Genomic DNA, 24824 nt, shown 5'->3' with positions numbered 1-24824 from the left:
GTAATTCAATGATTCTGTGATTCTATGATTTTTCATGTTTATATCTTGGGAATTCTGCCATAGGTTCTGTTGTCTGCTGTCTTTTCTTGTTGAGAAATGGCTTATGCTAAGCTACTCCTTTTCCTTTCCATCTACACTTTCTAAAAGAGCTCCTCTAAATTTAGTTGATATGTTCATAAGCATCCAAACTAACATAGAGAATATAAATATTAAAGTGTTTTTAGAGCTGCTGTGAATCCATCATGTGAGAGTTAATAAAACAATGTGATTTCAACACCAAAGAAAGCAATATCACATGTATGTTTCTTACAAGAGTCAGACTCTGTCTCTTGCAACAAAAGGGTTTTTCTCTAACACAAGTTTATCGTCTGAGATTGCAAAAAAACGGAATCAGTATATAAAATATCACTCATCACTTGTTGGGCTGCACCTGGAGTACCACATCCAGTTCTGATCCTTGTATTTCAGAAACATCATGGACAAACTAGAAAGGGTCCATGAAGACGATCAGAAATCTTGAGAACCTGACCAGTGAGGAAAGACTGAAGGAGTCAAGTCTTTCTGCCCTGCTGGAGGGCCAGGGAGGACCTCATTCCAGTACATACAAGGTGGCTACAAAAGGATGGAGGGTCTCTTTTCACAAGTCTCCACATGGATAGAACAAGGGGCAACAAGTCCTAATTAAAGAAAGAAAATTCTTATAGTGAGAACAATCAACTGCTGAAAAAAAAAACTCTCCAGGGATGTGACAGAAGTTCTCAAGACATGACTGGACTGGTGCTGTATAATCTCATCCAGGTGCCCTTTTCCAGCAATGGTTGGACTAGATGATCTTTTGAGGCCCCTTTCAGCCTCCATGCTCTGTGATTCTATGATTCTGAGTTCTAAATTCTCTTAGGACTTAGGACTTCTTCAAAAGCTCTTAATACAATTTGTTGGTGGAGTGGAACTGCAATAGAATTTAGGTTGCCTGCCTTTCAGCACTGTATCTTAATAACTACACACTTCCCAAACATTAGTGACAAAAGCTCTACAATTCCATGTGAAGTCCACACCAGTGGCAAAATACATCCTGTATGAAGGGACTCACTTCCAATGCTTCCCTTCAAAACAGGAACAGCTGTGGCATGTGTTCTGTTAGGTGAACAGACAGGATACCTACCCATCAATAATGTGGTGCAATGCTACGAAAGAAAGAGAAGAATCTGGCAATTCAGAGTTGCAGATATTGGAAAATGAACAACTCTCTTTATACAGCTTCTTCCAGTTCTTCTACTGGAGCTGTTAATCTCATTTTGCTTCATGAATCCCAGGACCAGGCTGAGCAAGGGGCATCCTATTGAAGCTATACATCTTTGTGCCCCCTGGATCACTGTTTGGATTTTCCTGTATTCTGTTGTTGCCAGGTAATTCTGAGTGTCTGCCTTGATAATTTTCCATGTTTGTTTGTTTTAATATCAATGCTGTGCCTCGTCTTGTTTGACATTTGGTCATATACTGTTTGGTCCGTGACCTGAAATAACTCCTCTTTATTTTCCTGCAGAACTGTGCTTATATCTTTCCATTAATTTGCAGGTTTTAAAGTAGTTTCTTTTTCTTTATTACTTTACTGGCTACCATAATTTAATGTATGTATAAATATCCTTTACAAAATCTTTAATTATTTGCATTTATTATGCTTCCTCTCCATCTGCTTTGAATACTACTAATTACCTTTACAAAGTCAACAAGTGAAAATTTTCCTTCTCATTAACAAGCTCTAGTCAAAAGATAACATCGGTGAGCAAAAGCAAATTGAAAATGTCATGAATTTTGTAGGAGATTTTATTTTAATATAGCAAATGAGATACTCAGAGGAGCATCCAGGAGTTAGAAACACAACTTTGATTAAATGCAGTGGGAACCTGTCCTTCAGAAAAGCTTTTAAGGCATTGATATGTCATTTTGAAATTATTTTTCCGTGTGAATGTTGATATTTTTTCTTCACATTTTATTTGGGCATGATAGTTCAATTTCTGAATAACTGATTAGCACTGAGAAGGTATGAGACAGGTAGGAAATTAAAATGAGCCCAGTGGGAATAGGGGTTGAAAAGTTAAACTTCAAATGAACAACAGGGAATTTGCTGGCAGTTACACTGCAAATTATTTCCACAACGTATTTTAAATCCTAAGTTTATGAAATGTTTCAATAACCAACACCCATCCCAGCCATGAGCTGCAGCTTCTCTGTGAGAGTTCTGTGGAACACAAAGGCTTTGCTAAAGTCTGAGTAAGCAAACTTCATCACGAATTTTCCTGAAATTCTACGTATACTTTTAATTTAATCTTTCATTTTAAAAGCGTTGTTCATAATGCATAGTTTGCTCTGTCCCGCTCAGTCCTCCCGCCTCTCCCCTCACAGGTACCGCTCCCTCTTCCCGCCTCACCCCTCGTTGCCGCGGTGACGGCCCGGCGCGGCCATCAACGGCCGCGGGGCAAAGCGGGCAGGGAGGGCGGCGGGCGGGAACAGGGGCGGGATGGGGGCACGGGAATGAGCGGGCCGAGGGGCCACGGAGCCGGAGGGAGCTGAGGGAGCGGCAGGAGGAGAGCTGCAGGTAACGGGAAGGGAGGGGAGGGGTCCGCTGAGGGTACGGCGAGCAACGCCGGTGATAGCCGGCAGTGATAGCTCTCATCAGGAGAGGGGTGGTCAGCAGGGATAGGGAGGTGATTGTCCCTCTCTACTCTGCTCTTGTGAGGCCCCATCTCTCATACTGTGTCCAAGTGTGGAGCCCTCAGTACAAAAAAGATATGGAGATTTTGGAAAGGGTCCAGAGGAGGGCCACGAAGATGATCAGGGGGCTGGAGCACCTCCCCTATGAGGACAGGCTGAGGGAGTTGGGCTTGTTCAGCCTAGAGAAGAGAAGGTTGCGGGGTGACCTCATTGCAGCCTTTCAGTACCTGAAGGGAACTTACACCCAGGAGGGGAGTAAACTCTTCGAAAGGGCTGACAATAGCAGGACACGGGGAAATGGTTTTAAGCTAAAAGAGGGAAGATTTAGGTTGGATGTTAGGGGGAAGTTCTTCACTAGGAGAGTGGTTAGGCCCTGGAACAGGCTGCCCAGGGAAGTTGTGGATGCCCCGTCCTTGGAGGTGTTCAAGACCAGGTTGAACGGGGCCCTGGGCAACCTGATGTAGTAAAGGTGTATGTTTGGTGGCCCTGCCAGGCAGGGGGGTTGGAACTACATGATCCTTGAGGTCCCTTCCAACCCGGGTCATTCTGTGATTCTGTGATTCTGTTTCCCTTCCCCTGTTGTTTGAGGCGGAAGAATCACAGAAATTGAAAGGAAAGCACTGAACTATCCACCATGCACTGCTTTGCTATGTCCAGTTTTCCTAAAACCTGAATTTGTACAGCATAGGAAGTTCCGCACAAATGTGCAGAAGAACTTCTTTACAGTGAGGGTGACGGAGCACTGGAACAGGCTGCCCAGGGAGGTGGTGGAGTCTCCTTCTCTGGAGATATTTAAGACCCGCCTGGATGCCGACCTGTGTGACATGGTGTAGGGAACCTGCTTTGGCAGGGGGGTTGGACTCGATTATCTCTAGAGGTCCCTTCCAACCCCTACAATTCTGTGATTCTGTGTGAATTATATGATTTCTGCTTTTCCAACAGGTTAACAAGACTTTGAGCAGTATGGAGCAGGGCTTAGAAATATTTCAGGAACAGACTCACTCTAAGTAAGTAAAGACTATCTGGGGGTTTGAATGCGTAACGGAGTTGAATTATATCAGTTTATTAAGGATATAAAACAAAATATTAACAATTTCAGAAGCAAATATTCTTCTACAATATATTGGAATCCTTTTGTGAAAGGTGTGAAGAGGTTACTGACAACTAAGATAGCACAGTTTAGAGCTTTGATTTTCTACTTTTATATATTTAAGTCCTTAAAATCTTCATACCTAAACAAAAAGAAAACAATGTAAACTGGGTTTTATTAAAATACTAAGAAATTTCATTTTGAGTGGTCTTCAAAAATTATTGAAGTTGCTAGGCTACAGCTATATAAACTTACATATCACAGCACTTAAAACATGCAAAAGTATTAGAAACAAGGTTATTGTTCAAGCTGTAGTTTTATTTTTCACATACAATAACCTAAATTGTTCGGCCAGGTATTATGTGCACTTCTCTTCCCAACACACTCATCTTTTCTCCACATCATCCAAATGGAGCTGAAAAAATGCAGTGCAGCTCAAACCATGGGTGAGATTTGATGTAGGATCTCACGTCATCCAGCCTGTTCAAGGAACAGAGCAAGATAGAGCACCTCTCCATATGTCGTATCAAATAGTTCCTCATATCGCTATTATCAAGAAGCAATCTAGCTAATATGGCACAAATTAAGTGTAAAAGTACTTCTTAAAAGTAACAGAAACACAAATATTCACCCACACCTTATTCTGGCTGAAGAAAGCTTTAATATGATGTGAAAGCATGCTCGGTTGTACTGAAGAATGATTCATGCAGTTCTTATAATGGAACAAAATAGCATGCTGCATTCCAAATGCATTCTGAACAACATAGCTCCTCTTTGGCTTTGAGGGCCATTCTTTTTGTTAGTTGCTGATTGGTAAATATGGTCTCATAAAAACTTGAATTTTAAAAATATATATTGATATTCTTTGGCTACTTCTTTAATAAGTCAAAAGCCCATTTTCTGAGTTCAGACCATAGAATGGAATCATGGAATCATAGAACAGCCTGGGTTGAAAAGGAACATAATGATCATCTGGTTTCAACCCCCCTGCTATGTGCAGATCCATAGTTGTAATTGGCATATATGAAATTTCAAGCTACTGTAGATGGATCTAGAAAGTGATTTATCCCACCGTACAATAGATGTTCTAGATAGCTATTTATTTCCATTAATAGTACCAAGAATCTGGAAGTTTAGTCTAGGGTACACATCCAGCGAGAGACCGACATTTCAGTCATAGAATCATAGAATCGCAAGGTTGGAAAGGACATACAAGATCATCTAGTCCAACCGTCCTCCCTTTCGGTGCTGATGGCACTGCAGAAATAATGCAGGTAGCTCTAAAATTTGGAAAAGGGATGAAATTATGGGATAGAAATCATGACAATTATATCGCATCTGCAAAAGCTCGTAAGTCACAAATTATCCATCCACACATATATGACAATACATGGCTAAAAATTGTTAGATATATCAGTTGTATTTCATGCACAGGGTAAAAGTACTCATGGAGAGGTATCACAGACAGCTTATATCTTTTATATTTCTAGAGCAGCTCTTTAGAAGAGGAAAGGAGTTAATGCTGGCTCTAGAAGCTGGGTTAAGGATCGTGAAGGCCTGAAGTTGGTAAAATTTACTATACAGGATTTGTTTTCTCTAAATTTGGAAATATACACGTTTGACATGCAAATAAATAATCATTAATGACAGCAGAATATGAATCACCTCTATTTTCACTATTAAGGAAATAGAGTAGCTTGCCTACACCTCTTTAAAAATGAATTACTTTACAGTGTTTTCAGACATTTCATAGTAAATGCAACAGAGTAGCTCCCACTTGCTTAAATACAAGTCATTGGTTCCATGTGGGAGGAATGCATTTGGTGAATGCAGTCAGCAGTGTAGGAGTGCTGAATGCTTATGAGTAAAATTCCCATTCTTCTGTCCTTTATAGGTAAACTTTTCCCTGTTTTTTACCTGATATTATATTAAACAAAATATGCCAGAGTTTTCCACATTCCACCTCCAGCGATGGAATGAAATTTGCATAATTCTCATACCATATCATTGGTCATATTTTGAGGGAGTATAGTAACCATTGTTTGCAAAACACCAAAGGGATTAAAATAACAGGCACAGCAGCTCTTATAGTCCTCCTGTGCTAGTAGGTGGGGGTAGTTGCCAAGTGCATCTTTATGTAGTGATGTGCATAATGCTACAGCAATGTTAGGGAGCAGTTCTGGGAGTAGAACAGAACTCCTGCTCCTTTCAAAACTCCTTCCACATGTCATATGGTACGGAATGTCCCTTTGGCCAGTTGAAGTCAGCTATCGTGGTTCTGTCCCCTCCCAGCTTCTTGTACCTACCCCCATCCTGATAGGAAAGGAGAAAATGGAATGGTCTTGGCTCTTTACAACACTGCTTAGCAACAACGAGAAATGTTATGTTATCAACATTATTTTTCTCCTACAACCAAAACATAGCAGCATAGCAGACACTGTGAAACCAACTAACTCTGTCCCAGCTGAAACTAAGACAATATTACCTCTGAGTGTGTGGTTCAGTCTGTGTTTGATTAGTCGGGTTCTGCTAAAATAGAGTTCCTAATTACTTGGCACGTTCTCAGTTGGTCCACTCAATAACATCTGCCAGATTGCAAAGTACATGACACAAAATGGTATCCTGTGCTAATTTGGATACTGAAATCCTCACCAACACCCCTTAGGACATTTACATGTCTGCTGCTGTGTGCTTTGTCATTAACCCTTCTGCATTTTGCTGCTACATTATGCAGATGCTGCACCAGTTTTTGTCTCCATGTAACTATGTCTATGGCAATTATTTAAGAAATTACTGACTGATGGGAACAAAGGAAGAAGGAAGGGAAGGGAAGGGAAGGGAAGGGAAGGGAAGGGAAGGGAAGGGAAGGGAAGGGAAGGGAAGGGAAGGGAAGGGAAGGGAAGGGAAGGGAAGGGAAGGGAAGGGAAGGGAAGGGAAGGGAAGGGAAGGGAAGGGAAGGGAAGGGAAGGGAAGGGAAGGGAAGGGAAAGAGAGCCAGGAAATGGTAAAGAATTCATAAAGGAAGTAGCTATGTTCACTTATTCAGACTATCATGCCACAGACATACTAGAATGACTACAAAACTGACAGGCAGTCACAAAGGCATTTGTCACACACCTACGTGTACCATGTGTAGTCAAGAGTGTTGGTAACTTTTAAACTTGTATGAATTAAATAGTCACCAGTTATTGTTCTTTTACTTATTTTGAGAAAGATTAGTTGAGATGATGTTTTTAAGAGGAAAACAAAATACAGGAAAACTCAAAACAATGACACCACTCTTTTTTTTTAATAGAAGAGATGCTTACCAGAGTGCTAAATACAGTGAAAAGTAATAGATTACAGCACATTTTCCATCATTTTAGATTATCATATTTATGAAATACATGATTACAATTGCTTGTTTTATGAACCAAAAGAATAAAAATAATATGAGGCTTGGAAATTATGCAGCAGTACGAGGAAATTGAACTTAAATTTAGATTAAACATCAATTGCACAATTAATGGGCGCTGTGACAGGAAAAAAGTGAACAGCAAACAGGTGTTTACTAACAGTACAATCTACTGAGTTAAGAGGGAGACAGATGACACTGCAGAAAAAAAACACGATGTGATTTATTTGTCCATTCTTGTAGATATGGCAGTAATAGAATAAATCATTGCAGAGGGAAAATGGAGAAATTTTCATAACGATTTTCATAATGCAGAGATAACAGCACATGGACAAGGTAAAATAACAGTGGCTACTGATGGCACATTTCAGCGCTTCCCAATATGTGCCAAAGATAAGATAAAGGTAGATCTAAAGAAAGTCATAAGCTGCATAAGGGGTTATTTATAAAGGTTATCACTTTCCAAAGCAAACAAGCATACAAAAAAAACTTTAATTAAAACCATAAAAGGAAAAAAAAAAAAAAAAAGATAAAAAAAGAAGTAAAAAAAAAAAAAAAAAAAAGAAAAGGTTGGTTCACTAATATGAGAAAGGGATGTGTAGATAACAGATACAACTAATGGAATGTGTGGAAAGTAGAGATTTACCAAAAAGGAAATGAATGAGATGCTGTGAGAGGTTAACAACGCAGTACATTGCTCACTGCTTAAAAACAATCAGTGAAAGATTTTCCTTCACTTCAGTGAGGTAAATGCCACTTTAGCTCAGTCTTTGTAGCAGTCCAAAAATAGCTTTATGTGTTAATGGAATAAAATTCCCCTTCTTTATTTTATGGAGAGGAATTAGGCAGGAATGTACATTGTCTCCTCTATCTTTTCACAAAACTCCTGAATTTTACCTTAAATGGATACGAAACAGTAAGTCAGAAAAATAAAATTGTTAGAAGTGTTTCAAGGAAGAGTTTTAATTAATTATATTGTCATTTTCTTTTTCTTAATCAGAATATTTAATCAAAATTTGAATAGATCCACAAGCTTTAGAAAGATCCCAACTTTTAAAGAAGTTGCCATTCTGAAATGCCAGCTGTAAATTCACAGATGGAGAGAAACCCACAGTTCATAAAACGATTGAGTTTATTGGGCAATAAAGTCTCCAAAACACTTATGGGAAAAATCTCAGATACCCAGAAGAACCGTATAATGAAGATGTAAAATAGGGCATTTCTACAAGTGGGAATTTTAAGAGTGCTTAAAAAAATGTGTAGTTTCTTCTAACATTATCCATACCCAAATATGTTTCTTATTTCATTTTTTACTAATACTCATTATCAAATACACAGTTTGAACTTATCTGGAATAAAGAATCTTCATATTAAAGTTCAGATGCTTTTTATGTGTCCCTAAATGATATATACCATCTGATTTATTGCTCCCATATAAGTACAAGAGGGTAACTATGAGCAGCTTTGACTGCTTTAAGTTGCTGATATCTCATATATTAACAACATACCATCATTTTGTTCCTTGTGGTACATCATAGTCCTAGAGCAGCAATGCAAAAAATATTCCATCACTGACAATGAAGTTGTACTGTGTGGGATGTAATTGAAATTTAACCTCTTAAGTTTGGAAAAATTCTAATGTTCATGGCCTCCCCAAGACAAGGTCATTTTCAAACCGCCCTCATTTCTGTGCTTCCTGGTAGTATTAAAAATGAGTAGTATTATTGAAGTCTTTTTATTTAAGTTCATTTTCCACAATGAGATTGGGAAAACAGTGTAAGAGTTGAACCAGCAGTCAAGGATAGTGACTAGCTTTCAGGCTATCTGTTTAATAACCTCCTCCAGTAAGCTCTGCTTCCATCAATACTCAACACTTCATAGGAAGCCCTGTGCAACTTAACTTTCTCCTACTCTTGTCCTTTGAGGTTTCAGCCTGAATACTTTCTTCTTACACTCATACAACAGCTTGTCCCTGAACGAGTGAGAGCATATCAGACAGTATTTATGCTAGGTAAAAAGCCAGGAATGTGCTGAATATTCTGGTTTGGACTTCAGGCAAATTTATGATTTAACTTTTGAAGGTATCACTTAACTGTTCCGTTTCTTTCCTTTCTGATGTTGAAAAATGGCTATTTCCATCAGAAGTAAAATGAAGTCTTACCAATATAACTACAAATTTGTCTTCTCCCTTATCCTATATTTAAAAAAAAAAAAAAGTGGTTTTTTTTCTCATTATTATTGTTACTAGAGCCTCTTCATGTGAAGCTGAACTTCAGGACTTAGTGCATCAAGTTGACATCATAGTAAACAGCAAGAAAATAGAATGGGAAAGGAAGATGAAAGCTTTTGAAGAACAGATGGATATCCAGCATCAAGAATTAGCAAGTGCCCAAAGCAAATTGGAACAAAAGGGTCAAGAGGTATTTGAAAATATCAGATCTATTAAAAAGTTTATATCATGTGAGGAAGTTAATAGTGTGATCTCAATGCTCTGTTTGTAGGCTTGTTTGTTCTGTCATATAAAAATACCAAGCTTTTTAGAGGTCACAAATTATCTTTACTATTTTGATTTAAAGTGGGCTTCTGTTCTGAAAAGTGATTCTAAAAATGTCAGAGTCCCATATTTCTTTTATTTCTTTTATTTCCTGAAAGTCTAAATCAAATATTCTCAGTTTAGCTTTGAAAAGATAGTTTGATTTTTTTTTCCTAGATGACAATATTTCTACCTTAATCAGAAATTTTAAATGGAAAAATGCAGCTCCAAAAGTTGGGCAAATTTATGTCATTGTAATTCATGTTTATACTCCATTTTTATCATTTCACATGCTGTACTGGCTTTGAATGTTAATTTTATTACTAAGAGTTAAGATTTGAATTGTATTACCACTTCGAATTGCTGATCAAACTGAAGGCACCAGTGGATCTGACATCACCTGCACTTCAAGTTGTGTGTGCTGAATATTGTTTCAGAAGTATCAGTGAATTCTGGCATGACGTTCAGCTCTATTGCAAGACATCTGAAGTTAGGTGTTATGTGTTTGTATATGGGTGTCCTTGTGTGAGCCAGGGGCCAGTGGGAGACTTGAAATGCATCTCTTTCCCTAACAAACAATTGTAGGAACCTGCCCTTTGTCATTGCAGTCAGAGGAGCCAAGAGAATAATTCAGCTAGCCAGTCCTTAGAGCATCAATCTATTTGCCCATACACAGATGTTATCTGAAATATCTTAGCATACTGCAGCTAGCTTACAACTGCCTCTCCAGAAAAACACAGGTGTTATGTATAGTCTTGGTCATATTTCTCATGTCTCTGTAAAAATCTCAGATAATTCAAAACATAAACAATTCAAGCAAAATTCTGATGTTGGGACACAGCAGTTCATTTATATATTTGGGTCAGAAATGCTCCATTAAAGAGTCTTTCATGACAGGCTCGTATGGTTTTATCATTAATTCATAATATAATACGCAGTTCGATTGGTGCAACCTGGCTTTATGGTGTGTTTCTAACTGTAGGTGGAACTACTTTCTCAGCAACTGGAAAACTTAAAGAAAACTAATTATGAAATGGCTCAGAATTACAAAACTCAGCTCTGTGCACTTAAATCTCAAGTAAGAAAAATATCAGTTTCATTATTTTCTGATTGCATTTTAAAAAACTTATTCATGCCTTATGATACAGATACACCCTTATGAATTTGGGAATAGGTTGGACTGTGTAATCCAAATGATGCTGAATTCTAGCCTGGCTCCATTGTCGTTCTGTACTGACATGTACAAACTCTTTGGATGGATTTTGATGTGAAGACAAGTGTTTAATTTTCTGACTATGGACTAATAACATATAACCTTAGAGAACAAATAAAACACATAATTAGATTCGTGCTCATATGATCTGGATGCTCATTGAGAATTTTCAGGTTTAAATTGCTCTTGCCACTACTTTGCTGTAGATTTCTTTCTGGTTTTTGTTTGACTGGTTTACAGGCTTTGTTATAGAAGTGTGATAACTTTCCATAAGGAAACACAGCATTAAAATCAGAGTAGCCCGGCTCTGTGGAGTTGTTTTGGCTTTATTTATGTGTTGCTCTGTGTCTGTGCTTTCGCTCTCCGTTTTTTTTTTTATATCAGTTATGAATTCAGATTCTTGATAAATTTCAAACTATTCTGATTCTGTTTTTAACGAATTCAAGTCCACATCTCCATGCTGTTTTTCCTGCTATTCTACTGCTTCCTTCTTTGAATTCTCCTACCAGGGAGTAAGCATTATAATTAACTTTTTCCAGTCATCATACTTAACCACAGAATTCTTAAATTGTCTAAATTAGGAATGATTATTTTCACTTGGAGGTGATACTTATCACCCACAGCCCATTAAGCCAGTAAATATAGAATTTATTTTTAAGATTATGTCTCCTTTGTCTCCTTTCTTTTGCTTCTTATCTTCACATGAACATTATACTTCCTTCAACAATGTACTTTCTTAAGAGCTGCAATTTAATTTTGCACAAATAGCGTGTTAATATTTACATCATTGTATCTTTCTGTGCAGATGTTTTCTTAAAATCCCTTGCGGTTTTTATTCCTTCCTAATCTTGATATAGAAATAGAAAGGGTTGCTTTTTCTAGCTCTCCCTAACAGTGTTCAGGCTATTCAGAGCAACTTTCTCTGTGATAACACTTCTGCTGTGGTCCTCCGTGCTTTTTACCCTTGATACTAATGTGAACAACTGTTTTAAAGAGCAACCTTCCCACAGAACTGATTATATTCCAGTTGACTGCAGTAAAGTATCTTTTTGTATTAGAGGAATAGTTCCCGATAGGTAACCTGAAACTCTTAAGCCACACTTTTTGCACTCATTCAAATGTACAGCATTTTGTTATAATTAAGTAGCAAAATCTTTAGGGATTCATCTTAATTATTTTCTTTCTGGTTTTGTTTTTTTCCCCCATATGATACTTAGTTACTCTCATTCTGAAAATGGCAGAAAACCTAAGGCACAAGAATGATAATCCATTTTGTTCTCAGCACTTTTGCTGAGTTTAATGTCCAACTCTGAGCTACGTCATGCTCCCTTTAGAATCAATGGAAGGAACTGAATGCTCCTGGAATATGATTCCTCTCAGTGTATGAGGAGTATCTGAGAGAGGTGAAATGTATAAGCATTTGAGGGCAGCTCTTTCTAACTCTCGATAGTCCTCCTCAGGCTCTTGTAGAGTAACAAACTGTTTAGTGACCACACTTCTGAAGAATCTGGTATTTCTGCTGATACCTTCCTGACTTTGCCTCTGGCACTTAAGCCACGCTTTCATAGTAAGATCAATAGGCAGAACAGTATTTGGGGTCTAATTCTCAAAGATGCTCCTTGGAACTCCACGATTCCAGAAGAAAGCAATGCATAACATTTCAGCAATTTCCATTATAGAAAAGAAACATGCAAGCCCAAAATATTCTAATGATAATCCTTCATTCTGGTTGATGAAGCACCCTTTAAAATTGTTAACACAAGATGGCAGTAAACAAGTGTAAAAAATTCACGTAAGCGCCAGAGGAAATGACAATATGGGTAATGGTGCCATAAAAATCTTTAGCATAATTAAGTAGTTGTCAAATGAACCTATTTGAAATGTTGGTTTACATTTAAGTGAGAGCTAGTTCATCTCCATTTTATTAAATGCTTCCTTATTGTATTGTATGTAGAACTTGCAGAAGGCAATTGTAGTTTAATGAGAACTTTGGTCACACAGTCAATCCCTGACAGATTCTGTATGCTCCCCTCTGCTTTCACTTTTAGTTTTCAAAGCTGACACATAGTTATGAAAAGCTTTTAAAACAAAAAAATCTTCAAAGTAGAGAAAAAAGTGAAGGAAGCCTGGAGACATCATTTGAACTGCGCAATTTAAACAAGAAACTGGAGGTAAGAATATTTTGTTACCATGTTCTGTTTTTAGTATGCCTCTAAAATTGATTTCTTGGTTACAGATGTAAACTCAAAGTATCTGAATCTTCTACAAATGACAGATAAGAAAAGGCGTATAGTTTGATATTCTGGTTTTGTTCTTTCATTGAAGTTTTATTAGTGTTGTTGATAGTTTTATGAGTTAATAGACATCATTTGCTTCACAAATGTAACGATAAATAAATTTTACTTCCTGTTTGTATACTGGATAGTATCATCTCTTCAGGCATGAGAATCTACCATTAATGTAAGTCTTACAGACTTCGGGACAACTTTTATTGTGTAGGGCTAGATAGAATAAGGATTTAGGACTGGAGAATTGTTTGTTATACATGTATCCTGTCAGCACTTACAGGTCTGAGGCCATCCACAACTTTGACTGAAGTACTTATTTTCCATAGGTCACACATTAGCAAGGATAAGGCACTTAAAAATACAGTCTGCAGAATCCAATGTATCTAGTGGGGAACTGGATAATCTGTGATGCTGACGACAGGATTCAGTCATATTCTCTATTCAGCCAGACACAGAAGTGAATTTTAGCTGACTGATTCTTGGATGCGTAAGATGCTGATCTCTAAACAGAATTCCCAGCCTTGACTTCTCAACAGTTTGAAGTTGCATTATTATCTGTGGAACAGTTACATATTTACTGAGCCAATGGGAGAGTTACTGAGCACAGAAAATTGGCATCTATAGTGTGGTATTCTACATGTCAGCTGCTTCTCAGATACTCTTATGGGTACATTCACTGCCACAGAAACAAAGGACCGAGCAACATAATCTCTAATTCTATTATTTTTTTCCTTCTGCTTTCTTACTAAGCCAGTACATTTTCTTTGCAAAATGAAACAACTTCCAGAAAAGAAACTCCAGAAACTGTTGAAAAACAGTCTGTAGTTTATTATGTAGAAAATTAACACGAGGAGATTCTGGTTCAGATTCTGTTTGGAGAGAAGATTATTAAACTGAGAGTTCCCTACGCTGGGAGAACAGTCTGTCCTATAGTCTGATGTAGCATAGAAGGATCAGTAAAATAATCAAGATTTTCTTTGGCCATCCTTTGCAGAGATCATAAAAAAAATTAATGTGTGCTTCAAGCATTTACTGACCTGGCTTCTGCAGGGAAAGGAAGCAAAAGACCAGTGGAAACTAAGTGTGAGCTAGTTGCATGGCTTTTAAGCATTGTGAGGACTTAGATGCTCATCATTTAGATTTATATAGATTTGTAATGGTAGACAATGTAAACACTTGGAGATCCCCACAAATGAAAACTTAAGAGCTGACAGATTTTAAGTTCTTTCATACTTAAATTACAATTAAAAAGCATTTTAGGATCTGTATTTTGATTTTGCAGAAGAAGGAACCTTCAGGTCACTTTATATAACACATAAATGATGTCTCTTCCACATGGAAGAGTCCTTATCATCAAAAAATCTGCAAAGCTTTGGATTTCAGCAGAGCTACCAGCACTGCCACTACAAGAAAAATATATGAGTTATACATTGATAATTGACTAAATATATCACTACTTTGAAACTGTCTGATCCAGCTAATTTGAGAATGACCTCATTCAGGATTATAACAAGAAAATAATGTAACACAATTCTGTCGTTTGATTAATTAAGCAGTGTGAAAAATGATCGCTTGGAATATATACAGGAAAATTCTAGTATTAAGGAAATAATCTGTGTTGAAAATCTACTAATCTCGGCAGTCCTTTAGTAATGCCTTGAACCTGCAGTCTTCATTTAGCAGACTGAAACTCCACTTGTAGGACATTTTGTGCAACTGGAAGATTTTTGTTCATTTAAAATACCAAAGCACATATTATGAAAGCTAAGTGTGTGTGTGTGTGTGTGTGTGTGTGTGGTAGAGGAGTTTGTCAGTTTAAGATAATTGTAAAAACTCATCTTCCTTTTTGGAACCAACATTTCCATTGTGAAAAAGGCAATTCTTATTAAGGCTTATTCACTGTAATTTTGCTAATTGTTCATCCAAACAAGACGAGCTAGAACTTTATTAGCTGTGGAGCAATCCCATTTATTTGTGTAATGCTGCCTTTAAAGTCAGTTGTGACAAGAATACAAGATCTGATACAATATAAATTCAAACAGTGTAAGTAGGAGTATAAATACAAATATATATCAGTACAAATATAAACCCAAATACAAAAGTATTATTAGCAAAACCTGATTGTAATAACATCTGTTAAAAAAGGTTTTGTTCAAACTAGGTGAACTTACTTAGGAAAAGATTCCAGAAGCAGCAACTGAACAATTTTAGAAGAAATAAAATGTATTCGCTGTAGCTGCTGTTCATTTGTTCAAGAAAAGGAACAACCGAAAAAGCACTTAAAATATTTGTCTGATTATTAAGGGTTTGATCCTATGCTGATTATTCTTTCCTATAATTATTATACTTTCCAATATAATTGGCGTTTTATAGTCATGACTCTAAGATTTACAGCAAGTGAAGTGACTTTAAATACTGTCATTTCTATTCAGTGATTGAAACCTTGGTGTACTGATGGACAGTCGGATGTGAGTCAGCAGTTTGCCCAGGAGGCCAAGAAGGCCAATGGCATCCTGGCTTGTATCAGGAATGGTGTGTTGAGCAGGACTAGGGAAGTCATCCTGCCCCTGTACTTTACACTGGTGAGGCCTCACACTGAGTACTGTGTTCAGTTTTGGCACCTCAGTACATAAGGGACATGGAGGTGCTGCAGTAGGTCCAGAGAAGGTCAACAAGGTTTTTAAGGGCTTGGAGAATATGCTCTATGAGGAGAGACTGAGGGAATTGGGGCTGTTTAGTCTGGGGAAAAGGAGGCTGAGGGGAAACCTTATTGCTCTCGTCCAATATCTGAAAGTTGTTTGCAGTGAGTGCGGGGTTGGTCTCTTCTCGCTGCTGACAGGTGACAGGACGAGGGGAAATGGCCTCAAATTGCACCAGGGTAAGTTTAGGTTGAATATCAGGAAACATTTCTTTACAGAAAGGGTTGTTAAACACTGGAATAGGCTCCCCAGTGTGGTGATTGAGTCACCATCCCTGGATGTGTTTGGATGTGGTGCTCAGGGACATGACTTAGCAGAGTGTTGTTAGTTACAGTAGTATGGTTAGGTTGCAATTGGACTCAATGATCTTGAAGGTCTTCTACAACCTGAGCAATTCTATGATACTGTGAATATATTCACTTCCCAAGTTTTTCAGATTAACAGCCTTTAAGATGATTTTTTTTTCCCAGAGAGGGTGGCTTGTGGCTGGATGCCTGTTTTATATCCTTGGGTTTTTTTCTTCTTTCCAAAATTATGGGAAGATTACATATGAGCTACAGAACTATGCTTTTCTTGGAACGATAAAAGTAATAATTTATTTCAATTAAGGAAAAACAGTATTTTTCCTCCTGCTCAGTAACTTTCTTTTGCTGTCTTTCAGGAATTTAAAGCAAAATCGAGAGAATGGGATAAGAAAGGGACAATCTGCCAAAATCATCTCATTTATTTAGACACTCAGCAAAAATTATTGTCTGAGCAATGTAATTTGTTTCAGGTAAAATTTCTACCTTCCTTCCCTAGAAGGAAGTTTAGAATATAATGAGCTGTTTGCTCAGTTGGAGTTATTTTAACTTATGTATTCAAATCTAAACACTCCTAAGCTTTTAGCAAACGTAAAAATGGATACATTATTTTAAGTAAGAAAGATCCATACTGAAAGACACTGATACATGCAGTTACTTAATTTCATTTTAATATAAATAAATCTCACAATGAAAAGTACGATTTTGCTGCTAAAGATAACTCCAAAAAGCAATGCAGGTTCCTTTTTAATTTCTCAGGTATACTGTGGACTTAGATTTATTTTCTATGCTATTTACTAACACACATAGATTGCTCTGAAAGTAGTGTTGTCTTACTCGTTTCCATGGAAGTTACAACAGATACGAAGAAAACGATAGCACTGTTATGATAGAGCAAATTCTCAGCTGCAGAACACTATTTTTCAACATACTCACCTCCATTAGCTATGCATTTTTGCCAGCTACAAACATGAGCCTGCATGTCACACTTGTGAATGTCTGCACCAGCTGAGGTGAGCTACTGTCACTGTCACCACTGCTGAGACGTACCACCCGCTGCTTCACTGTGCTCACATCCACTGTTTGGTCTCCATGAACATTCAGTAAGCATTAATGGATGTCAGTGTGGATTTTTTTCCACACTGAGAAATTAAATTTCACACCTTTCCTTCCTCCACACTTCCATGTCAGACTCCAATTTGTCAGACTGTCCCTCTGCTGCCCACCTGTCACATGGCAGCAAAATGTAACAGAATATTGGCAGGAAATTTCAACCTCTATTGCCATCCCACCAACATTCAACTCTGACGCTGTGGGACAACAGAATAAAATGGGAGGTGTTACTTGCAGAGCAGTCCTTGTACAATAATTGTGATGAGTGATTGAAATTTAACTTCCACTGTGGATAGTACATCTCACTCCTACTTGGTCAAAATATAAAGCTCCATCAAATCTAAGGTGTCCCCTCACTATTTTATGGTCAGAAATGTACATTAATTTATAGAGAAAACTGAATCCCGGTATGCTGCTCCAGAAACCCACATAAAGGTGTTTGTAGGATTACTTGTACATTTTCAATCATGGTTTTCATCTTTCAGTTACCATTCAGTCCATTGTTGGTCTTTTGATCCATTTTTTACCTGTCAGTTCACTTAGTTCTTTATTATGTAGCTTACTCCTATAGCATATTCTTTATTTTTTTAAAAATATTTCCATTCTAGATCAAAGTATACATTTAGTGATTTCTTGATGGCCTATTATGCTCTAAAAAAAATTAAAGAAATAACTTAATTATTATTTGGATTACAAAACAGCTCAAAATGAAGCATGGGGAAGCCAGTTACGTTCCTAACTGGTAATCCTCTTTTCCAGTGGGACTAAGCTCATTGAATCTTAATCTAGTGAAACATGTTCTTAATGGTTCCTATGAGACTCTTTACCCATACCCACTGTTTCCAAGGATGACAGTTACATTACATTTACAGACGTGGAAAGCGTTCTTTTGCTGTAATTGAACTTTCATACAAATGGCTGAAAAAAACAGGGCTTTGACTCGACAGATCTATTGGCTGGTGCACGTTGAGTTGATTGTATAATTAGACAAGTCAAAGTCGAATACTTAAGATGATCATCCACATTTTCCTGCCAAAGTTCACATGACTGTCATCAGCGAACTCTCTTTGTAGACAGCTTTCATCACAACTGTAACATCACACTAGTTACATCAGACTAGTTTATTAATGATAAGTTTGAAGGATTGTTTCTGAATCATTAATAGATTCTGCAACTTTGGCCCAAATTCTCTTCTGTAAGGCCTTTGATTTCCAAATGGAGACTAGCATTTTTATCTCACAGGATGCTTTGACATCCTTGCATGTCAAACTCCACAACTTAGATCTTGGAGACCTTAATTTGTTATCCACACACATTAAATTTACCTGCCAAATTATTTAGGCTTCTTATTTACTGTGCAGCCTGTAGTCCATTTCAGCCAGCACAAGATAAGAGAACATAGTCAATGAATTCAAAAGGAGTCCAAAGAAAGAATTCCTTTTTGCTGTCCTTATCAAGGAAATATAGTATATGCAGCACTAATTATTTTTTATTTAAATGTTCTTGCTCAGCTTTGTATCTTCATATGATACATGGTTTGCAGGTAATATTTTGGTGTCATTTTTCAGCTAATTCTGAATTTCAGTCTTCTGAAAGATTAGTGCTGCTGTGTCCAAGTGGAAGGATCTGTATGGATAATTTTTTGAACAGTTGCCGTAGTGATTGTGGTTCTTCACACTGCCTGTGAATTCACAAATACCACCGGTACCTATTTTCTGAAGTTTTCTTTTTAGAGTTATTTAATGAGTACAAGAAACTGAAGAAACTGAATGAAGTACAAGACTGTTTCCAGAGATGCTGAATGTGCAAATGATTTTCCCACAAGATTAATAATAATGATACAAAAAAATAAAAAATACAGTTACTGCAGTAACTGAGCTACAAGCTGTGTACTACTCACCTTTTAGTCAAAGGTTAATTCCAGTCCTGAGGTGTACACACGCATCTCCTACTGAGTTCATTATTTCAAAGAGAAATGTTTCTCTCAAATCATTTTTTATAGGTAACTGCTTTGAGTAGGTCATCATAATCACCTTTTCACTTGTGAGGCTAATTAATCTCAAAGTGCCAGGGAAATACACAACAGAGAAAAATTCTGTACCCTTGTAAGTTTTAGAAATGTTATTCTCACTGTGCATGATGAGCTTGAAGCTAAGGAAAGGAAATATTCTTCAGAATAGTGATACAAACCTTTCCAAAAGTGCCATCTTTTCTAAGCAAGTTCTGATGGATAAAATGGGAATTAGCTTAGTCATTTCAGTAGCAACTGTTTGGCCCTAAAAATTTAGATGTAATTATTGAATTTCATTAAAAATATTTTATTGTTTTGTAGAAGCAAACCTGGAGTAGTCAATTCCAGATAAGCGATAAGAAACAAAACCAGGAAGAGATTGTTAAATATGGCCAGACTGAAAGAGAAATGGATGGGTTAATTGTTGAAAAGCTAAGGGCAGCAGTGAATGAAATGACAATAAGCAGGAATAGACTAGAAGAGGAAAATCTGAAACTCCATGAGGATCTAAAAATGTTCCAAAACCAGTTCCAGGTAATGATATATTTCGTTTTCCATGAATGCTGTGGAATAAATTTTGGAGCATTAATTTAATACGACTATACTTTAAAAAGTAGTTCTAAGATGCCTATATACAAGATCTGTGCAGTTACTGTGTGGATATTCTTTGCAGAAGCATGGAATGAGCTGTGAACAGTCAAATTTTTGAGTAAGACTTGAAAAACATTTTATATTCAGTAGTTATATCTTTTTCTGTCTATTTACCTAGATTTTTATAACTTTCCTCTTCCTGTAGCACCACAGAGTGAGTTATCTTAATTCACTTGGCTCCTTGTATAAAAACTATTTGTATTGAATGTCTTTATCTGCTTTACATCTTGTTGCATGAAGTGCCCTTTACATACTAAATAAGTAGATATAAAAGTGTGTGGTATGGTTTATTGTTCTACGAATATTCTTCAGTGCAATGAATGTCTAGGCTGGCAGCATTGACGCAAAAGATTTTATCCTATCTCTAGCTTACCATTTTTCAACTGCTTTATGAAAACAGCTGTTGGGGCCTCTTCCTTTGTTCATAATCTATGGATTCTTACAAGACTGAGATATCATAGAATCACAGAATGTCTTGATTTGGAAGGGACTCCAGAGATTATCGAGTTCCAACCCCCTGCCACATGCAGGGTTGACAACAACTAGATCAAGTACTGGATCAGATTGCCCAGGGCCAGCCTGTCCATAAACACCTCCAAGGATGGAGCATTCATAACCTTTCTGGGAAACCTGTTCCAGCTCCTCAGCACTCTCTCAGTAAAAATCTTCCTCCTGACATCTAACCTAAATCTCCCCTCCTTTAGTTTAAAACCATTCCACCTCATCCTGTCACAATCTGTTCTTGTAAAAAGCTGTTTTCCCTGATGATTATAAACTCCCTTCAAATACAGCAAGGCTGCAATGAGTCTTCCCACAGCCTTCTCTTTTCCAGGCTGAACAAGGCCAGTTCATTCAGCCTATCCTTGTAGGGGAGGTGCTCCAGTCCTTGGAATATCTTTGTAGCCCTCCTCTAGACCCTCTCCAAAAGTTCCATATCTTTCCTGTTTTTGGGGCTCCAGACTCAGATGCAGTACTCCAGCTGGGGCCTCACAAGGGCAAGAGTAGAGGGGGACAGTCACTTCCCTTGCCCTGCTAGCCATTCGTCTTCTGATGGAACCCAGGATATCACTGACTTTATAGGATACAGGTGCACACTGCTCTTTCAGGTTGTTTTTCCTCAACCAGGACCCCCAAGTCCTTCTCAGTAGGCCTGCTCTCAAGGAGCTTTTCTCACAGTTTGTGTACTGTAATCTAATCTGGGATTACTTGAACCCAAGTGCAAAACATTTGCTTTGTTGAACCTCACTAGGTTCACAAAGTCCCAATTTCTTGAGATTATTTTAGTCCCTCTCAGTGGCATCCCTTCCTTCTGCTATATGAACTGCATCACTCAGCTTGGTGTGACCAGCAAACTTGCTGAGGGTGCACTACATCCCATCATCTGCATCAGTGATAAATATGTTAAAGAGTACCAGACTCAAGACAGTCCTTTGGGGAACGCTTCTCATTACTACCCTCTACCTGGACGGAGAGCCATTGAACACCACCCTTTGGCTGCGACCTTCCAAACAGCTCCCTGTCCACCAAATAGTCTGCCCTTCAAATCCGTATCTCTCCAATTTAGAGAGAAGGCTGTAGTGGGAGACCATGTCAAAGGCCTTGCAGAAGTCCAGGTAGATGACGTTGGTCACCATCCCTTTGTTCATCATTGCCATCACTCCACCATAGAAGATTGCAGATTGATCTGGGATGACCTTCCCTTGGTGCAACCATGTTGGCTGTCTCAGGTCACCTGCTTGTCCCTTGTGTGCCTTAACATGTCTTCCAGGAGAATTTGTTCATGGTCTTCCCAGGCTTCCCAGAGGTGAAGTTCACCAGCCTGTAGTTCCTCAGGTCCTCCTTCCTGCCTTCCTTGTAAATGGGAGTGATATTTCTCTTTTTCCAGTTCCCAGACTTTATCTGACCGCTATGGTTCTTCAAATATAATGGAGAGCTTCACAGCAACCACATCAGCCAGCTCTCTCGGGACCCTGGGATGCATGTTGTCTGGCTCTATGAACTTATACATGTTCAGTCTCATGAGCTGGTCTTGGACTTGCTCCACCAGTGCAGTGCAGGGGAGTTTGCTTCTTCAGTGGGGAGTTTTCTGCCTCATATCTTCAGCTTTTTTATTAGCAAAGACTGAAACAGATCAAGAATAAGATTTTCATTTCCTTTTTTCTCCAGTAAGATGATTTTGCTTATTAATTTAAGCACTTCAATATTCAGGAATATATTGACTTAATCTGGAGAAAGATCACCTATTTTTCTTAACTTCATTTAACTTTAGTTACAATGTACTTCACGGTAATTAAGGTATATGGTGGAGATTTATTTCAGGTATTGCCAGGACAACCAAATCCTGTGTATGTGATGTTTATACATTTGATTTGCACATTAGTTCCCTAAGTCACTAGACTGCATGCAGGTTTATCAGTCTGCAAGCGAAAAGACCTGCTTTTGGGGATGTGAAAAGGTTGCCACAAATAGTAGTTGGATTAGAATATATTTGGAACAGGGGGAGTAAGTGTTGTAGAACGCAGGGAGAGTAGATGGCAGCATGCTGTAGCCTTCTCTAAGAAAATCTTCAAGCTAGAGGAAGTATTTTTGGGGGATATCCATATGAGAAAGCAGGAAGTGCAGGGTCTGTCATCAGCCAGAAGGAGTAGGCAGGTGAGCATATGAGTGCTGTATGGAGCACTAGGTTAGTTGGACGTGGGTTGGGTGAAGGGAGGAGCAGGAGATGGGAGTCTTGCTGGGGACAAGTTTGATTTCCATGGCAATTAGCATGGTATTACGTCACACACATCTTGTACGCCGTGACTACTTTGTGTATGCTTCCACCTGTTTCTGTCATACTACTGGTTAGAAAGAAAAGCGAACTGTATGGAAGGTGGATTTGTTGGCTGTGAAGCAAATATGAATTTAAGAAGATCCAAACTGAGACCCAAGAGTATTTCTCAATCTCATGAACTGTTTGGCAAACTTAGTTGCAAACATACACGAGATGCATGAAACCATTAACCTGAAGTTCTTTTTCAAGCATAATTGCTGCTACTGCTGTGGCTGCTGTTACTCCTGGCATTACTACATTCCACAGAAGGAAATATAATTTCTGTAAACGTGCATGGTGAGTGCAGTGCGCCACAGGTGATCTGACTTCCACCACAAAACTGTGAAGTGTTCCCCTTTTCCACTGCATAATCAAATCAGAGGTGTACACACACACACCTCAAATTAACATATTATGTTCTAGTTGTGGCTATCTCTTGAATGTTGAAGTCATTAAGATGATCGTAAGTAAGTTCCTGCTGACAATTTTAAAAATTCATTAAACTTTAGTTCACTAGAATATGCCCAGACTTGCATTTCCAAGTTCAAAAAGCTCTTTCAGGCTTAATTTAACACAGGATTTGATGAATGAATCTGTATATACAGTCCCCATAAAAAAAACCAAAAGTGCTTCATGTCTGTCTTTGGCAGTTCTTTCAGCCAGAGGAAAACCCCAGGCTTCTTGGAAGGAAGGTCATTCTAACGTGAGGCTCTAAGGGAAATAAACCTTTGAAGTTCCTTGCTTGCAGTGTCATTTTTTTATTCCATTTTTAAAGTAGTCTTTTGAAAGTTTAGAAGTCTCATTTTTGCTTTTAAATATGGAACCTATATTATATTAAAAGGAAGAAATTATGAAAAAATCCTAGTTTTTGATGTAACGATTTTAAAGGCAAAGGAGCAGCATCCACGGAAAATCCTTTTCTTTTGTCTAGATCTTGAATGAGAGGAAATCAGAAAGCTATTGTAAGAATCTGATTATTGTTGCTCCTTTTGTTATTTGATATCTTTAATGTGATTTCAGCATATCTTATGGTAATGGCAATAGGAATTCAGATTTTATGATCTCAAATATTACACACAGCATGAGGCCACATTATCAGCCATAAATGACAGGTAAAATAGAGACAAGATTTGTGGACTCCATAAGAAACGTATTTTCATGATTATGTGAAAATTTGGCGGTGCTGATCTAGAGGCAATTACCTCTACAGAGATAGAACTAGTTTTGGTGTTGACTGAACACGTGCCATATCTAAGCACCTAAGTCTACAGGCACCTGCTCCAAGCCTTCAAGCAACATTTAGTGAAGATATGCACTTAATCCAGCCTTTCTATAGCCTTGTAGTTTTCATGCTTATAAACTGAAAATGCTGTCAGGAAAAAAAAATGCAAGCTACTTACAGTCCAACTTCTTACACGTGAAGCATTTTTCACGTGTGAAGAAGCTATTGAATCAAGCAAACTACATATTTTAGATACATTTAGGGCAACAAAGAACTTTGCACTGAAATTTCCTAAGATAGTTTCAGAGATACGGGCTGAAAGACTGCAAAAGCTGAAGAATGTTCAGCATCTGATCTTTAGATATTTCTGGAGAAGGGAGATGTCATGGAAGCAATGCCTTCTTCAGAGATGTAACTCAGGATAAAAGCATTTATATCTTTTCAAACACATTATTACAGGTGTCAGTAGTGATCATAAAATTATAGAATCATGGAATTATTTAGCCTTTGTTTCATCCCCCCTGCTATGGGCAAAGACACCCGACTAGACTGACTTGCTCAAAGCCTCATCCATCCTGGCCTTTAACACCTGGGAAGGGACATCCACAGCCTTGCTGGACAACCTATTCCAGTGTCTCACCGTCCTCACAGCAAAGGTTTTCTTCCTAATATCTAGTCTACATATATTGTCTTCCTGTTTCAAGCCATTTCCCCTCATACCATTATAAAAAATCTCTCCAGCTTTTCTGTATGTCCCCTTCAGGTACTGGAAGGATGCTATAAGG

At 38.0% G+C, this 24824-nt stretch overlaps 1 protein-coding gene across 14 annotated transcripts in view; it reads left to right on the top strand.

Annotated features, from left to right (window-relative positions):
• Window positions 1–2447: 2447 nt before the first annotated feature.
• DEUP1 (deuterosome assembly protein 1) overlaps window positions 2448–24824 on the top strand; it is a 65115-nt gene continuing 42738 nt past the window's right edge. For 6 of the 14 annotated variants that reach the window (XR_014942245.1, XR_014942244.1, XR_014942243.1 and 3 more), the window contains exons 1-7: window positions 2448–2596; window positions 3655–3719; window positions 9444–9615; window positions 10711–10806; window positions 12990–13112; window positions 16590–16703; window positions 19676–19888. Coding sequence is in view for 5 of the 14 variants with exons in the window: in XM_085536475.1 (XP_085392601.1) it covers window positions 3676–3719; window positions 9444–9615; window positions 10711–10806; window positions 12990–13112; window positions 16590–16703; window positions 19676–19888 (762 nt within the window). In the remaining 9 variants the exon portion in view is untranslated. Of the gene's footprint in view, window positions 2597–3654; window positions 3720–9443; window positions 9616–10710; window positions 10807–12989; window positions 13113–16589; window positions 16704–18948; window positions 19048–19675; window positions 19889–24824 lie in introns of those variants that run through there. The other 8 variants (XR_014942248.1, XR_014942247.1, XM_085536476.1 and 5 more) reach the window with 5 other exon arrangements.

Source organism: Coturnix japonica, chromosome 1 (assembly GCF_054131305.1).
Source record: "Coturnix japonica strain WE chromosome 1, WE-NBRP24, whole genome shotgun sequence".
NCBI classification, from domain to species: Eukaryota; Metazoa; Chordata; class Aves; order Galliformes; family Phasianidae; genus Coturnix; species Coturnix japonica.
Note: the sequence above shows the minus strand (reverse complement) of the source record. Positions and strands in the feature narration are given on the sequence as shown.